Below are 17,769 nucleotides of genomic sequence, written 5' to 3'. Positions count from 1 at the left end.
TTCTATTTCCTTGCCAGAAACCTTTAGGAAATCCTTCTCTAATGTTAGTGATCAAACTGAATATGGCCAACATAAAATTCTTTAACTTGCAGTGCTGCTCTTATTAAGCCCACATTACACTAATTCCTGCCATCAGTCCAATGTGATGGCATCAAGCTAACGATCCTCTCAACAAAATCACTTGAGCATGGAATACTTAGGATCTTACTAACAACAGCAGGTTTTTAGACTTGTACAGATTAGCTTCAAGCTCTCCAAAAATTCCCAACCTCTTTGTAACTATTAGTTGGTTAGAACAGCTTTTTGTCAGCTCCTTTGCATCTAAAGGAGCTGCATCCTTTTTAAACATTTTGAAGCACACTGGGTGTCATAAGTTAAAGTTTTCTTGTGCACTCTCTCTTGTGGGTATGTGTGTATGTGTCTCAGGGAAAATGGCTTTTATTAAAGCACAGAGATATCTGAACTTGTGATATTAAAGTTGGATTACAAGTTCCAGTCTTAGGAAAGAAGTGAGAAAGCCTGTTTAAACTGGTTGTCCTCTTCTGGTGACATTTTATTTTATTTCCCCAAAACTGAGTCAGTTTTTATTCACGAGCTTTTGTTACTTCCTACACAGAACATTGAACAATGCAGGTGCATTCAGATTATCCTTTTTGAGGATGCTTCTGGCCTCTTCAAAGATCATCAAACAGTTTTGGAAGAACCATTCATAAATTTCCATTTGAATGCAATCCTTGTCTCCCTTCTCAGCATTATTTTTATTTATTTATTTATTTATTTATTTATTTATTTATTTATTTATTTATTTTTTTGCAGTTTTATACCTTTATTTGACAATCAGCGATTAGTTCTCATCCACATTAAGTCTGTAGATTTTTGAAAGTGGTGACAGGTACGTAGGTAACCAGCGTGTAGAGCTTGTTTGGTGAATCTTCATCCTCGTTACGTTTTCTGGACAACCGCACACGGATACGGTATGGAACATTCCTTATTCCTTTGGCCCAGACAGCTTTGTTGAGCCTGGTGTCAATGCGCACATCTGGAGTTCCCATCTCCTTCATGGCAAATTTCCGGATCTCTTTGAGTGCCCGAGGGGCACGCTTCTTGAAACCCACTCCATGGATACGTTTGTGAATGTTGATGGTGTATTCTCTGGTCACTACCTCGTTGATGGCAGAACGGCCCTTCTTCTTCTCGCCACCCTTCTTTGCGGGAGCCATTCTGCCGGGCCCTAGCTGGAAAGGAAGCTCAGCATTATTTTTAAATTAGAGGACATTCTTCTTGTCCTACACTTTGAAAATATGATTTGATGGTAGCCTAACTTTTTACCATCTCTTCCTCTATGACTAGCAATGATGACAGCCTGAATGTTAGACACACGCCTGAAGGAAACCGCCTCCTTCCATTTCTAAAACATCAAATAGCTCATTAAGGGATATTCCATGTTTTGAGGAAACTAAGAAATAACCAAACCTGTCATTGGGAAAAGCCTCAGTATCACAGGAAGCAAACCACATTCCTTGAACTGTGGGGGTACAAGGTGTGCAGGACATTTAGCAGGTAAGATCTTTTTGTTTTCTTTGGTAAGGGTTCATAGACTGAACAGAATTTGCAAAAATTTATACTTGCACTGTCAAATATGCAGACAGATGGTCAAAGTCTCCTTTGTATTTGTATATCATTGACATTTTAAAATATTTTTCTGGGGGCACCTGGGTGGTTCAGTGGTTGAGTATCTGCCTTTGGCTCAGGTCATGATCCTGGAGTCCTGGGATCAAGTCTCACATTGGGCTCCCCTTGAGGAGCCTGCTTCTCCCTCTGCCTGTGTTTCTGCCTCTCTCTGTGTCTCTCATGAATAAGCGAAATCTTTAAAGTAAATAAATTTTTTCCCTGAAGTTTCATTAAAATCCTCACAGAAATAAAAAAGACCATTTGAAACTCCACTTTTCAAATCAAAGTGCCTGAGAAGTAAGAGAGCATTTCTTTACTGCCATGATTGGACTCAGCCTTGGTGTACTATAGACAGCATGATTGTTGATGGGATCTGACGTGCTGTAAAGGGCCAGCACATCTGTTACCAGATTTCACCTATGGTTCATCCACAGGGTATTTCAGGTACAGCCTCTGAATGAATGTTCTTTACTTGGTGCCATAGAACAATCAGAGGAGTGATGCATTCAGCCACGTGGTAAGCCCATGCTAATTCAGCGGCTAGTATTTTCAACTGAGAATTGGTGTCACTGAGTAGACCAAAAAAAACCCCTTTTGATTAATTTAGAAGTACTTGCCTATTTCCTTGGGGACCTGTGGGATCAGTTTCTTCATGGGCTCCTACATTCTTTTCCCCCCACTCTCAGCCCAAGCCCCCAAGTCCTCTCTGCACATGCTGCAGTATGCCCTTTGTGACCATCTACCTCCCTAACACAGTTGTGTGTGTATCTAGCTGCTGCTGAAATAACAGTTGTTTAGCTTTCTGAATGACCTTGATGTCTGGTTCATGCTGGCATTAGTCCTCTTCTGGTAATCATGCTCATGTTCATCATCTGAACTCTTAAAAAACATGGTTGCAATATGCATCATGTTAAAAATTAAACTAGCACTGTCTAGATACAAAGCATAACAGTTAATCCACAGGCAAAGTGGATGTTCGTGTTCCAGATTGCAGCGCACTATAGTCACCCAGTGGTGTGACAGTGGATGATGCATGATCACGAACTGCAGATTGTGGCTGTCAGCAGCGGCAGCAGGTACTAGCGAAATCAGTGCTGCTTTCAGCACCCCTTGGGGTCACCTTTGTGTTTTGTACCTTTCCCCTAACCTTCTGTACCTGTCTATTAAAACCAGGAGTTTCATTCCAGGAAGAGCTTACCAGATGTTGGCCTTTTAGTGATAGAATCAGAATAGTCCCAGACAAACAGGGATGGTCGTTCACCCCAGCACATGCTTGTGGAATCAAGAAGTCAAAGATGTATGTACAATATGGTATGATCTTACTTACACATGGAATCTAAGATTCTATGAGTTCATCATAAATTCAAACACAAATCAGTTGTTCCCAGAGGTGGGGGATGTGAGGGAAGATGGTCAAAGGGGACATTGACATTTCCCATTATAAATAAGTTCTGGGGATGTAATGTGCAACATGGTAAGTATAGTTAATCATTCTGTATTATACTTATGAAAGTCATGAAGACACTAGATTTTTAAAAATCTTTTTTTTAAAAGAATAATTTTATTTATTTATTCATGAGAGGCATAGAGAGAAAGGCAGAGACACAGGCAGAGGGAGAAGCAGGCTCCTCAAGGGGAGCCTGATGTGGGACTCCATCCCAGGACCCTGGGATCACGACCTGAGCCAAAGGCAGATACTCAACCACTGAGCCACCCACGCACACATCCCTAGATTTAAAAAATTCTTAACTCAGAAGAAAAATTGTAACTATGTGAGGTGATGGATGTCAACTAAACTTATTGTGGTGATCATTTTGCATATATATGTATATTACATCATATTGTATTCCTTTATCTAATACCACGTTATATGTTAGTTCCATCTCAATAAAAATGAAAAAAGTAAGTCTCAATATAAAACAATCAATGTTATTTCTATATACTAGCAACAAACTATTATAAATTGAAATATGTAAAATGCCATTTACAATAGCATTTTAAAAAACTTAAAATAAGTAGGGATACATTTAACAAAATATGTTCAAGATCTATATACTAAGAACTACCAAACATTGAGGAGACAAGTTAGCAAAGACCTAAATAAATGGAAATGCCATGCTAACAGATCAGAAGACCCACCAGTAAGATGTCTCTTCTCTCCAGATTGTTCTTTATAATCAACTCAAGCCCATTCAAAATTCTAGCAAGCTTTCTTGTTTTAAAGAAATTGATAAGCTGAGTCTGAAATGTGTATAAAAATGCAAAGGATCTAGAATAGCCAAAACAATTTTGAAAAATAATAAAGCTGGAAGATTTATACTACTTGATTTCATGACTTACTAGAGTCTAACAACAGCAATTAAGATAGTATGATAGAGGCAGAAGGATGAACAGATCAGTGGAGTGCAGAAGTAGACACATGCATATATGGTCAATTGATTTTTGACAAACTACCAAAGCAACTTAATGGGGGAAAGGATGGTCTTTTCAACACAATGCTGAAAACCTAAATATCCAGATAGAAAAAAAGTGAATCGACCCTGCCTCACATCATGTAAAAGATTTACAAATTCAAAATGCTTTGGAGGCCCAAATATAAAAGCTAAAACCATAACGCTTCTGGAAGAAATCATAAAAGAAAAACTTTGTGACCTTGGATAAGGCAGATTTCTTAGGTAGACCCAAAAATGCTAACCAAAGAAAACTGAAAATGGACTTTATCAAAATTTAAAACATTTGCTCATCAAAAGAAACTGTTAATAAAAGACAAACCAAAGCCTGAGAGAGAATTTTTGCAGAATACTTACATGACAAAGGACTTACTGCCAGAATGTATAAAAATCCTCAAAACTCAATTTTTAAAAATAGGCCAAATATTAAAACAGACACATCACCAAAGAGGATACATGAATGGCAAATAGGCACATGAGAAGATGCCTAATATCATCAGTGATTGGGGAAATGAAATGAGATACTGCCACACACCTATTAGAATAGTTAAAAATAACAAAATAAAAAACCTGACCACACAAGTGCTGGGGAGGAAGCAGAACACCTGGAACAATCATATTTTGCTAGCGGAAATGCAAAATGGTACAGCCACTTTCTATAATAGTTTGTTTCTGTTCTTTAATAAAAGTAAATGTACTTACCACATGACTCAGCAATCCCAATCTTGGAGACTTGCCCAAGAGAAATGAAAACATATCCACACAAAGACCTGTACATGAATGTTCCAGAAGCTTTATTTAAAAATAGCCAAGAAGTGGTGAATGGGTAACCAATTGTGGTACAGCCATATAATGGAAACTACTCAGCTATAGAAATTAACTGATTTGCACATCCACATGGAAGGATCTCAAAAGCTTTATGTTAAGTGAGAGAAGCCAGTCCTAAAAGGCTACTTACTGTAGGATTCCATTTATATGCCATTCTAGAAAAAGTAACAGAAACCAGATCAGTGGTTGCTGGGGCTGGCGGTGGAGCACAGGGGACCTTTGGAAGGTGACAGGAATGTCCCATAAATCATAATTGTGGTGGTGGTGACATTATTACATGCGTTTGTCTGATCACCTAAGTCTCTGTCTACCTTGTAGAATATATTGAATTTAATTGTCATAACAACTGCCTGATGTGCATACTATTATTGGCCTCATTTTATAGATGTGGAAACTGAGGCTAACGGAAGGACCCAAGTTGTTTAAACCCTTGTTAGCCTGACACCACAGATGAGATCTTTGAATGCCCCACTGGGCGATGCCATCTCGGAGGTTTGGCTTTCTTTCTACTCCCGGCTCCAACTCCTCTTCCCCCCACCCCCACCCCTATATCTTTGCTTCTTACTCCTCTGCCCACATCCTCACAAATGAGTAAATTCCCTGCACACAGATGTCCTTCTTCTCTCTGAATCACAGCTGGCTGTGGTACCCAATTCCTGCTCTGGCTTCAAGAGTTGGCCTGACTGAATTCAGGCCCAACAGGATGACTCACATGTAGGAAGGAAAACCCCAGTGTCAGACAAGGCAAATCAGCCACCAAGTGGCCACCAAGCCAGGTGAGGCTGCCCCTTGCAACAGCAGCCAGGACCCTTCCTGAGGACCAGAACAGTGGCCCCTGCTGGAAACCTGTTGCCAGTGAGCAGACACCTGGATTCCTGGCAGCACTCTCTAGGTGATGGCAGCCTTTCAGCCAGCACAAAGCCGGGGAATGGCTGGTGGGGGGGACCCTCCTTGCTTCGGGGTTCCCTGTACTGCCAGCTATGAGGAGGCCACGATGCAGACACCCCTACTGCAGTGCCCCAGCAGGCCAATAAGCATGAGGAGCTCTGCAAGAGGAATCCTCCTGTCCTCCTCTGGGCAGCCTTCAAGGCCCCAGCACTGGTCACTTTTCCAACTGCAGTTGCCCTGGCTCTTCTAGATGCCAGTGCCTTGGGCATCTGAGCTGGCTTGGATGTGGGTGCCTCAGGCAGAGTACATGATCCATGTTCAGGTTCAGTGTGTGTCTCCCAGTGCTCACAGTAGACTGAGGGCTCTAAAGCTCTACTCCTGGGGGTTGGGGTAGAGAATCTGATTGGCTCCTGGGTCAGGTGACTTTCCTGGGCAGGCCTAGAGGCCAAAGGGGCAGGGTACATGACCCTGCAGGGGTTCTGGCTTTGAGGGGTGTGGTCAACCCTTTAGGGGAGCAGGTATAGTAGCAGGAAATGGATGATGACCCCACACAGTGGGTACAGGGAAGCAAGATGCCTAATAGATGTCGACAGACTTAAGGACTGGACCTTGTACTTCTGCTATTCTCTTTCCCAGCATCCCAGGAGCCTTTCCAGAACCCAGTTTGCTTTTCTCACTTGTTTACAAAGGTGGCCAAGAGGTGCCAGGAAGCCTGTCACTTAGCAGCTTGGTGAATTTGGGCAACTAATAACAGATTTCTGAGCATCCTCATCTGCAAAGTAGAGATGATAAGAGTGGCTATGTGCCATTGTGTTGGGGCAGTTACAGGAGCCGTTGGAGCGAAGGGCCTAGCTGAATGGCCAGCATTCACATGGCTGGGACTCTTAGAGGTGTATCTTTTCATCACAGGAATTGGAAATTGGGATGGTGCGTCCCTGTGTAATTGACAGTGTTTCTATTATACTGCCCCATAAAATAGGTACATCTTATAATTAATGGCATCCGAGATTTGGTGAAATATGGAATCATTACCAGTTGTGCTAATCTGGGGAAAACTACAATGTCTCTGAGTAAAAATGTCCCCATCTGCAATATAGACACAATGTTCCTCCTTCAGCCAGCCACTTTGAGGTCAAAATGAGACTGCACTTGTAGACAGTTTGACACTGCCCATCCCTCACCTCCCTCCCTCCTGGATGGCACCAATTGGTGGACAAAGGTGGGCTTTGGGCAAACAGGGCCATCCTGAGCCAGGAGCCTGTTTGTTTATCTGTGGAGGGGGAGGCCTCAGCACTGAGGGCCAAGCAAATATTTGAGGTTATGGATTAACTCACTCAAAGTCCAGGCTGTCATGGCGGTGGGACAGCAACCGAGCAGTTTCTTCCCGGCCCACCCCAGTAAGTCCACTTCGTGGCAGGTTTGGTGAGGAGGATGGAGGAGGGATGAGCAGATGTTAAGGTTGAATCCTCCAGCCAGGGTTCCAGAGGCTGTCTAGGGCTTGGGCGAATGGGAACTCCGGGCTCTGCCACCAGCCAGGCCAGGGCGCTGGCTGGCATTCCTCAGGCCTGGGTGCCACAGTCCAACGGACCTTCTTCCCAGACTTTGAGGCAAGTGGAAGTCATCTGAGGACTGCCAGGGCCCAGGGATGTTGTCAGGGCCAGCTTGGAGCCCAGGACTCTCCATTCTCCCCACCTGATCCCCACCTCTACACCTGGGGGTCTGATTTAAACAAAAGTCAGCAGCAGCCACCAAGGGAGTCAGTGAAGATGGAAAGTCAGGTCAGATGGAGGGGGGGGGGGTTGCAGATGGGACAAGCAGGTTGATCCACCAGGCTTGGAGGCAGTGGAAGGCTCACTCCTCAGTTTCCTGTCACCAGTGCTACTGATGGGGCTCTGTGGGACACCCAATAGTTTGGGGCAGGGGATAAGAATCCAGGCCTGGAGCCACATGGGCCTGGGCTCAGATCCTAGTTCCGTCATGTCCTGATTGTGGGTTCTCAGTAAGCCACTTCCCTTCCCTAAGCTTCAATGTGCCCTCTATGAAATGGGGTGATGGCATCCATACCTCCCTCATGGGCATTGTGAGCTTTAACTGAGATAATAAGAGCTAATATTTCCTGAGCATCTGGTGTGTATAAGCCCTGTCTTAAGAGCATTCTGTGGATTAACTCATTTAATACTCACAATAACCCCATAGGGCAGATATGCAATTTTTCTAACCAGGAAACTGAGGCATGGAACAGTTAGGTATCTTACCCCGTGTTGTTGTCCTGGAGCTGGGATTTGCATCAAGTAGTCTGACTTGGTGGCTGGCCTTCTACACCATGCACAAATTGCTTGGAAAACACCATGAATGTCCAATAAATGTTAGTTCTGACTCTTAGGCTGGCTCTTAGATCAGTGAAGGCACCGCCCCCTGACCCGCACAAAGAACAGGGCCAAGGAAGGTACTTGCCATGGCCCTTTTGTACTGAGGCCCCTTGGATCTTCCCTAGGACTCCGTGCCCTTTCCACTTTTTCTCTTCACCCCTCAAACTCTGGGCAACTGCTGTGACCCTAGCCCTACCCGGGCAAGGACCCCAAGGTGCCAGTGACTGTCTGGCTACTGAACAGGGATCCCCCAGCCGCAGCCCTCACATTCAGCTCCCATCTGGGGACCAGGCAGCAGGCAGAACAGGAGCTGGTGGGGCTGCTGGAAGCTCAGAAGTCCTCCTCAGACAGGTGTCAGCAACTCCAGAATGTGGCAGCTCGCAAGCCTCTCGCTATTGTTGACCATCTGCGGAACTTGCAGCACAGCAGCTCCTCCTGGTAAGGCCACTCTCCTCCTTCGCTGGGACCTGTGGGGCCTTGGGGGCAGCCTTCTCTGGAGCCTGTGCAAGGACCTCTACCTTGCAGCCTCTCTTCTGAGCCTCAGTGTGACATGAGAGGCACCGTGGGGAGGAACTGCCTGACAGTCCCCTGCTGGCCAGTTCTTGGCATCCAGCAGCTGCCCCCATCTGGGCAGGCGGGTAGGGGGGTGGTGGTACCTGTGACAGCAGAGTACTGTGGTAAAAGCTTGGAGCCCCTGGAGGGCAAGTCCTGAAGCTCCTTCCTCCAGTCTGGGAGTGGGCTGCAGAGTCCCCAGGGCCTTTCTCCTCCCCCTACTCACTCCTTCAGCTGTGAAAGCCCCATGAGGCCACCACCCAAGCTGCTGCCACAGGGCAGCCTCCCTTCCAAGGCACGTGTACAGTGACTGCCCTGCCCCATCCCTCCCTGAGCTCCCCCTCCCCCCTCCACCCCAACCAACAGGGTGTGCAGCAGCCCTGAGGGGGAATGAGCTGCTGGCATCTTCCTGAAGCTCCCCACCACACACTCATTCTGTTGCTGGCATTTGAGCCTCTTCTTGAGCTGCTTGTCTGCCTGGGGTGCCCACCGACTCCCACCCGTGATCCACTTGGCTCCTATGACCAGACTTGGGTCAGATGCCTTCCTTTCCTGGCCTTTGCACTCCCCTGACTTGGTCTCTCCACCTCAGCATGGCCCAACAGACTCCTCTCAGAACCCAAGAGACAGGTCTGCTGTCTTGCAGGTCTGCCCAGCAGAGGGGAAGGCAGAGGAGTTGCTCCACTGAGGGAGGTCAAGTAGAGGTGGGGAGGGAGGAGGGATGGTGTCAACAGAGGGTTGCACAGGGGTACTCTGAGAGTAATGAGACGGGGGTGATGGTCCTGCTAATAACAACAGCATACCACCAACATGTGTCACTGGGCGCTGTTTGACACCATTATCTCATTCTTGTGTTTGGATGAACAAACAGGTTTAGAGAGGCAAAGGCAGTGGCTCAAGGTCCCATGGAGGTCAGGCTGGGTCCAAAGGGAAGGCTGTCTATCCAGTACACGCACTCTGAGTGGCCAACTCTCCCATCCTTCAAGGCTGGCTATCCACTGTGTGTGGAGGAAGAGAGCAGATGAGCTGGGTTAAGTCCTGAAGGCCTGAGACAAGAACACCTCTTGGGGCTCAGCACAGAGTGGCCCCTACCTCAGACCCCTCCCTCTAAGTGAGCTTCCCCTCTCTCCAAACCAGGCTCAGTGTTCTCTAGCAGCGAGAGCGCCCACCAAGTCCTGCGGATTCGCAAGCGTGCCAACTCCTTCCTAGAGGAGATCCGGGCAGGCAGCCTGGAGAGGGAGTGCATGGAGGAGATCTGTGACTTTGAGGAGGCTAAGGAGATTTTCCAAAATGTGGATGACACAGTAAGGCCATCCAGTGGCTGGGTGCAGGCTCAGGGGTCGGCTGGTGGCCAGCAGGGGTCTGGAGGAACAAGCTGGTGCCCCAGTGCTGAGGCCCTCTTGGGAGTCTGGGGAGGCAATGGGCACCAACCCCTTCTCCATTCAGCCTGCTGTGCGTGGTGTGGGGGTGAGTGGAATGAAGAGGACACTGGCCCTATGGTCTTGGTCAGGCACATGTGACTGCAAGGAACAGAACTCTGCAATTAAAAAAAAAAAAAAAGAACTCTGCAATTAACTCCAGGAATAGAGAGTTTGGGGAATCCTTAGGCTGGGATTCCCAAAAACCCCACTGAAGAAGTTCAGCCTGCCATCTGCCCAAAACTGGCCACTACAGCCTCCCCTGTTCTCTGTGACCAAAATGCCCCGTCTCTGTTTCCAGCCATGCACCTGCAGATCAGGGTGTGTGTGGCCCAAGACTCCCTGATGTCTGTCTACATACACTCCCTCTGTGCCTCAGTTCAAATTCTCAAAGGGCAAAATCTGATTGCTCAGGGGATCAGAAGGAAGAGTCCAGGTCCTCTCTGACTCCTGGAGCCTGATAGTAGCAGCCCTGAGGTGGAAGGATGGATTGTGAAGGGAAGTAGCTCTCTGATACAAGGCTCAGACCCTGCATCCCCAGGGGCTTACTTGAGCAAGTAAGACCAGGAGTTGTGCTCCCACCTGGGGTTTCATGCTAAGCTGTCTGTAGGGATGCCCTTCCTTCCCGTTTAGTGCTTCCAAGGCTAAGGGGGCAGCTCTGCTCTGCCCCTTCAGCTGCTACCTCCTTGCCTCAATCCCCACTGCCTCTTTCAACACACACCCAAAAGACTTTCTGCAGCCACAATCTGAGCACCTTACCTTAAGTCTCCTAGGCCCAGCAGGGCAGAGCCACTGCTACAGTGCTTGATGCTGTAGGCATCCAGCCATGGATCTCAGGTGTGGCGTCCCAGATCAGTAGCAGCAGTGGCAGGGACTTGGATAGACAAGCAGATCTTCTGAACCAGCAATCAACATCTGACCAACAAGGTCTCAACTCTGAGAACACTGGCTTAGGGGAAGACCACATACAGGAGAGGCCCGGAAAAGCCTAAAGGAGTGATGGGGGTTGGAAGGAGGCAAAGCTGCTGGGTGGGGGATTTGGGTCCCTTCCCTCAAACAGTCCATACCTTGGGCTTCCAGCTGTGTTTGGGGGGTGGGGATGGAGGGGTGCATGGGATGTGGGTGGAGATGGGCCACAGGCAACAAGGAGTGTGGCCATCCTCCGGGCAGCTTCACCAGCGGCTGGCAGCAGGCAAGCAGGGAGGGCTAGAGCCCTCTTGTCCAGAAGCCCTTCCCCCTGCAGCCCCACCTGGGCCAGACTCAGGAGGCGCCCCACGGGCTCCCCCATGCACAGAGGAGCTGATGGCCTAAGACCCTGTCTCTGTTCCTCCACAGCTGGCTTACTGGTCCAAGTATGTCGGTGAGTGCGCTCTAGATCCCAAGCTGCCGCGCCCCCGCCCCGCTGGGGTCCCCGAGCTGCTGCAGGGGCCGGGAAAACGCGGCACAGTGACGCCCCTCCTCCCATGTCGCAGACGGGGACCAGTGCGCGGCCCTGCCCCCGGAGCACGCGTGCGATAGCCCGTGCTGCGGACACGGCTCCTGCATCGATGGCATCGGTGCCTTCCACTGCGACTGCGGCCGGGGCTGGGAGGGCCGCTTCTGCCAGCACGGTGAGGGGGGGGCGGCGGGGAGGGGAGGCGGGGGCCAGGAGGGAGGGGGCGGGGGGAGCGCCGTGCCACCGGCCCTCCTGCTCCTCCTCCCCCCCATCCACCCAGAGGTGAGCTACATCAACTGCTCGCTGGACAACGGCGGCTGCTCGCACTACTGCCTGGAGGAGGAGGGCGGGCGCCACTGCAGCTGCGCCCCGGGCTACAGGCTGGGGGACGACCACCTGCAGTGCCAGCCCGCAGGTGAGCCCCACCCCCCTGTCCCGGTGCTGGGATGGGCACAGGGAGGTTCCCTGGGAGGGGGCGAGAAGACCGGCTGCAGGCTGCACCGGGGCTCGGGGTGCAGTCAGCCCTTGGGTCACTTGCCCTCGCTGGCCTGCCGTCCTCCAGGTGCCCCCGCTCACCCTGGGGACAGTTCTGGAGGAGCATGAGCCCATAGGGAGCTCCTCTCCCAAACTCGGAGCAGCTGTAGTGGACCAGGCCTCCAGCATCTTCCTCCATCTACCTTGGATGGCTTTATTTTCTGAAGACACCTTGTCCAGCTTGGCATCCCAGTTCCCCTCTCACCTTTGGCTTCTCTGAGGAGAGACAGGAACCAGAGACAGGAGAGTCTGCCTTCTTTTCTTTTTCCTTCCTATACATTTTAAATTTTATCAAAATTGTATATGCCCTAGGAAGTGAGAATTTTACAGCTCTTATGATGAATTTCAGCAGGTTGCTCCTCAGGGTGGGTTTTTTTTGTCATTCGCTGTACAGTGCCCTTGGTGGGCCCTTCTCAGGTGGGATATCTACCGCCTGGGCACATTTCCTTAGTCATTTCTTTGATACTCTCCTTCCTGCTGTGTCTCTGTTCTGTCCTGGTTCTCCTGTGACTCAGATCTCTTTCCTCTGGGTTGCTCTTCTAGGTTTGTTATTGCTTCTGTTTTCCACCTCTTTGACTTCGTGTTCTTCTTTCAGGGGATCTTCCACAACGTTATATTCCAATTCTTTTACTGGGAAGAAATATCTAACATTTTATTCTGAATTAGAGATTCACAGGAACCTACAAGGAAATGCCTGTGCACCTGCTGGCCTGTGGGTTTTCCTGCGGGACCATCGGGTGGCCCAGGTCACTGGCAGAACCCCTACTGCCCAGTTCCTCAGGTCTCTAGGCCATTTCCTAAGAAGAATCTTCCAGGCTCATGTTTGAGTGGGCCCCGCCTGCCTTCCAGGCCCCTGGCGTCTGCCCAGTCTGCAGATGGCTGTGTGACTCCCCCGGTCAGCCTTGCACATTGCTCTTTCCTGTGGCTGGAGTCCCAGATCACAGCCTCTAACTCAATTCACCCTGTGCAGAGAATACACCTATGGTCTTTTACAGGGCTGAGAGGAGAATCTAGCCACTGGGCACCTGGGACAGGGGTCTAGGGCTCTAGCAGTTTCCTTTCCAAACTCAGCATTCCTGTCTAGTCCTACCTACCCTGTGTCCTTCAGAAATACTGAGGCTTCTGGAGGGGTTCTGTAATAAAAGCAGTTTGCTGCTGGAATCCTCTATTACTGGCTAAGGTTTTTGTTTTCTCAGTCAGCCATATCAGTTGCCATGTCCAGCTTCTGGATTTTTGTGGCTGTTATCTGTCTCTGTTCTCTACCGCTAAGCACTTCCCCTTCTGATGGCTGCCCACTGCTCCTATTATCAAACCTAAATGGCGCATCATGAACAGATGCTGGAAGCCCTCCCATCCCTCAGTTCTCTGTCCTGTGCTCTCTCTTGACAGAGGACCTCACAACTATGCACAGAGCTACTTTGGGGGCTCTCCAGGAATGCCCACCACTTCCTTCCCATAATTTTTTACATGTGTTAAGGGCTTGATGGCATCCCAGCCTGAGACTTTACTTATGTTGGATTACTCTCAGCAGTCCTGGGTATACTGAACTCTGAGAAGTTTAACCACCTGTCCAAGGACACACAGAGAGGTAGTGATGCTGCTTGGCCTGGCTCTTACCATTAGGTGGCATGGTTTGTTGACTGACCAACTAACCAGAGAGGATTTGCAGGTTATTGGCCTTGGGTGCCTGAGCATCACATACCCCTTTAACCCTACAGGTGGAGCAAACTAGCCTGCAGGCAGGAAGTGGGCAAAGATGAGAGGGCAGTCTTGGGGAGTAGTGCCTGGCAGGAACTCACTAGCTTCCCTCTATCTTCAGTGAAGTTCCCTTGTGGGAGGCCAGGGAAGCAAATGGAGAAGAAACGCAAGCACTTGAAACGTGACACAAACCAAACTGACCAAATAGATCCAAGGCTCGTCAATGGGAAGGTGACCAGAAGGGGAGAAAGCCCCTGGCAGGTGAGAGGAGAGGCAGCTGTTGAGCTGTTGGGTCAGGAATCACTGAGCCCCTACTGGGAATTCCTGGTCAGGATGTACAAATGGAGAGAAGGAATGCTGCTTTCACTTAGGGTGGGGGTGGGGGGTGGGGGGTGCGGAGGGGCTGTGCCGGGAAAGCTGGAGGTCCCTGGTGGGAGTCATGACTGGGGCAGGGTGGGTGGAGCACAGGGGCATGGAGCAGATGTGCAGGAAGGCAATAGTTTTAACAAAGAGCTGGAAAGATCATGTGCTGCATGTGGCATTTTAGACAGAGGCCTAATGGGAGAGATGTTTTGCTTAAGAAAAGTGGGGAGGGGAAGGTTGACCCTGAGGTACCTCTCCAGCCTCATCATGGACACTAACACTTATTTGATCCCAGGCAATGGGGGATACAGAAATCAATAAGCAGGGCAATCCCCTGGGGGGCTCATAGACCCAGGGAGGGTCAGGCCTCTAAACACAACCACTCGGTGGGACCTACAAGGATGGCCAGCAGGATAGGGGCTGATGCAACCCTCAGGGGGATACTCAACGTAGCCTTCAGGCTTCAAAGGCATCTTAGAGAATTTGATCCTGGCCTGAGCCCTAAGGGTGAGTAGAACACTCTGGGTGCTGCTAAGGGTGACTACAGCAACAGTATGAGCAGAGGCACAGATATGCCCTGCAACAGGCCAACTCTGTAAAACAAGCAGAAATAGAAAATGCCAGTGAAGGACCATAAGTCCATGCTTATGTGACCAGGGAACCCAGGAAAATCCACCTATGCAGCTAGTGCCTCAGGCTTAAGGACCATACTGGGGACATGCTGAAAACCACGGGCCCTGACTTAGAGTATCAGGGGTACTGTTGTGATGTCACTGCCCACTCTCATTCCAGGTGGTCCTGCTGGACTCAAAGAAGAAGCTGGCCTGCGGGGCAGTGCTCATCCACACCTCCTGGGTGCTCACTGCGGCCCACTGCATGGAGGACTCTAAGAAGCTCATCGTCAGGCTCGGTGCGGGCTGGGGCCAGGCAGGAGGGGGCCACCAGAGGCCTCAGGGAGGGGTGGCACCAGACAGGCTAGCCAGGTTTTGGGTGCTTGAGCTCCATGGAAGGTGTCTGGGGTGAAGAGGCTTGTGTGTGCCCCCCAGCCACTCCTGTGGTAGAATTTTAGGCAGAGTGACACCTGATATTTGGTAGGTAGGGGATTCTCTTCAAATCTGGTGCCCAGGTGTTTACACACATATGTTTGCAAAGTGAGTGGGGGTGGCTCACACAGACACACTTGTGTCTGCACTCCCACTCCCATGACACAGGCTGTGTGTGCAGAGCTCCAGCACCATTAGGTGCAGAGACCCACAGGGCATCTACATGGCCTGGTCTCAGAGCCAGGCTTCACACAGACTGATGAGAACAGAGCTGGGCCACAGAGGCCCAAGCATCTTCCCTGCTTCCCCCAGCTGCTCCCTGCAGTGGTCCAGGGCCACAAGCCCAGCCCCACTCTATCAGTTTCTGGCAGGGGCTCCCCACTGTTGATGCAGGAAAGAAGGAAAAGGTACATTGAAAATGACCAAATTCATATTCCTTCCAATTACCTCCAGCACAACCAAAGACCATTTGCCTCCAGTGGCGCTCAGTTTAGGATTTCCAACTACCCCACCCCTCTTCTCTCACCCCTCCAGGAGCCACCAACCTTGCTGGAGACAGCCTTGCTGTCTCTTGTGTGTAATCCAGACCTTTCTTCCCTGGCAGAGCCTGTGTCCTGTTGGTCCTCTCTGGGTCTTGCTGCTCTTGCTCCATCCCCATCGTGGCTTGTCCTTACCTCACCCTCAGGCCAGCACCACTCACAGGAGAGTCGTATCTCTCTACTGTGGTTGCTCCATATTCCCTTTTGTGGCTCCAGTCTATGTCCCAGGCTTCCCTGCTGACTGCCCACTGCTGCTGGCTTGCCAGGCCTCACTGCTCCATCAGTGAGCGAGTCCTGAATTCCAGCGTTTTGCCCCTTGAGGACTGACACCACAGCGGTTACGCTGGCAGGGATCTGAGGCATGGACTCGTGGCCCTCATGATTACAGTGCCTGGGATACACAACCACTCTGACTGCTCCTCTGCCCTGCAGGGGAGTACGACCTGCGGCGCTGGGAAAAGGGGGAGATGGATGTGGACATCAAAGAGGTCCTTATCCACCCCAACTACAGCAAAAGCACCACAGACAATGACATCGCACTGCTCCACCTGGCCCAGCCTGCCATCTTTTCGCAGACCATCGTGCCCATCTGCCTCCCAGACAGTGGCCTTGCAGAGCGTGAGCTCACCCAGGTTGGCCAGGAGACCGTGGTGACTGGCTGGGGCTACCGCAGTGAGACTAAAAGAAACCGCACCTTTGTCCTCAACTTTATCAACATCCCTGTGGCCCCGCACAACGAGTGCATCCAGGCCATGTACAACATGATATCTGAGAACATGCTGTGTGCGGGCATCCTTGGGGACTCACGGGATGCCTGTGAGGGGGACAGTGGGGGGCCTATGGTTACGTCCTTCCGTGGCACCTGGTTCCTGGTGGGCCTGGTGAGCTGGGGCGAGGGCTGTGGGCGCCTCCACAATTATGGCATTTACACTAAAGTCAGCCGCTACCTTGACTGGATCCACAGCCACATTAGAGGTGAGGAGGCCTCCCTCGAGAACCAGGTACCTTAGCATCCCTCAGGCTTGTGTCTGAACCCCAGAGGCCACTCATGGAGTGGGGGCTGGATTGCTGAATGGCAATATTTGAAACATTAAAGAGGACATGTGACAAGCATACCAGCTACAGTTCTGTCTGTTGTTGCATCCCTTTTCTGGACTGTTCTGGAGGGAAGTAACATTTGTGGAGCATCTACTGCATGTCTCACATATTATGAACACAATCTTATCTAACGCCCAAAGCAAGTCTGTGGGATGGGAAATAGTAGTAGGTCCAAGTCTGGTGGGATCTGAGGCTGATAACATTTGGAGGGGGCTCTCTTTCTGAAAAATAAAAAAAAGTTGACAGTAAAACTGTGAGAGCTTCTCCCAAGGCCCTGGAAGGAGCCTGCACAAAACACAGATCTGGAAGCCAGAGCTTTACAGTAAACCCAACAAGACAGTGGTTTTGAACTCCTATTACAGAGGAGGAAACTGAAGTTCAGGAGGGTTTATGTGGTGGAATCAGGATTCAAATCTAGATCTGACTCCCAAACCCCTGTGCCCCTGGTCTGTTCTCCACTGGTCTTGACGGGCAGCTGTGTTGAGCACCTGCTGGATGTGGAGTCCATTATCAGTCCATTGGGGAAGTAGCTAGAGACTCAGAAGGTACTGTTTCCGCTCAGAATGAGCTCATAGTGTAGTTGGGGAAGCTGTTGAGGAACCATTTCACACGATCATGAACAGCAGTAAGCAAAAGATTCTATCTTGACCCAACCTTCTAGGCAAAACTGAATGAGACAGAGAAAGAAGTGAGGATGTACCAAATAAAAAGGGATAGAGGTGAGACAAGCCAAGACAATTAGTCTAAAGTCATACAAGTAATCTAACACTGTGTGGCCTTGGCCAAGTCATTATCTTCTCTGGGCATCAGTAAAATAAAGGGATTTTATTTTTAAAAACAGATACTTAAAGTCTCTAGAAATGGTCCTAAAGGCAAACAAAAC

The 17,769-nt window shown here is 49.7% G+C and overlaps 2 protein-coding genes across 8 annotated transcripts; one reads left to right on the top strand and one right to left on the bottom strand.

Moving 5' to 3' along the window:
- Positions 1-522: 522 nt before the first annotated feature.
- On the bottom strand, positions 523-1,253 carry LOC140611818 (large ribosomal subunit protein eL31-like). Its single transcript, XM_072788757.1, has one exon. It carries the CDS (start codon positions 1,218-1,220, stop codon positions 861-863), a length of 360 nt encoding a protein of 119 aa, XP_072644858.1. The 5' UTR covers positions 1,221-1,253; the 3' UTR covers positions 523-860.
- Positions 1,254-7,105: 5,852 nt separating this feature from the next.
- PROC (protein C, inactivator of coagulation factors Va and VIIIa) lies at positions 7,106-16,901 on the top strand. Of its 7 annotated transcripts, XM_072788752.1 has the most exons (9): positions 7,174-7,234; positions 8,450-8,644; positions 9,896-10,062; positions 11,512-11,536; positions 11,649-11,786; positions 11,892-12,026; positions 13,965-14,104; positions 14,999-15,116; positions 16,221-16,901. In XM_072788752.1, the coding sequence occupies exons 1-9, from the start codon at positions 7,189-7,191 to the stop codon at positions 16,796-16,798; spliced, it is 1,542 nt and encodes a 513-aa protein (XP_072644853.1). In that variant the 5' UTR covers positions 7,174-7,188; the 3' UTR covers positions 16,799-16,901. The 7 variants fall into 7 exon arrangements, with proteins under 7 accessions (XP_072644852.1, XP_072644855.1, XP_072644854.1 ...); XM_072788751.1 differs by having other exon boundaries at positions 7,106-7,234; positions 8,498-8,644; positions 11,649-12,026; XM_072788754.1 differs by having other exon boundaries at positions 7,121-7,234; positions 8,554-8,644; positions 11,649-12,026.
- The last annotated feature ends 868 nt before the right edge of the window (positions 16,902-17,769 follow it).

The sequence above is a fragment of the Canis lupus genome, chromosome 20, assembly GCF_048164855.1.
Source record: "Canis lupus baileyi chromosome 20, mCanLup2.hap1, whole genome shotgun sequence".
NCBI lineage: Eukaryota > Metazoa > Chordata > Mammalia > Carnivora > Canidae > Canis > Canis lupus.
Note: the sequence above shows the minus strand (reverse complement) of the source record. Positions and strands in the feature narration are given on the sequence as shown.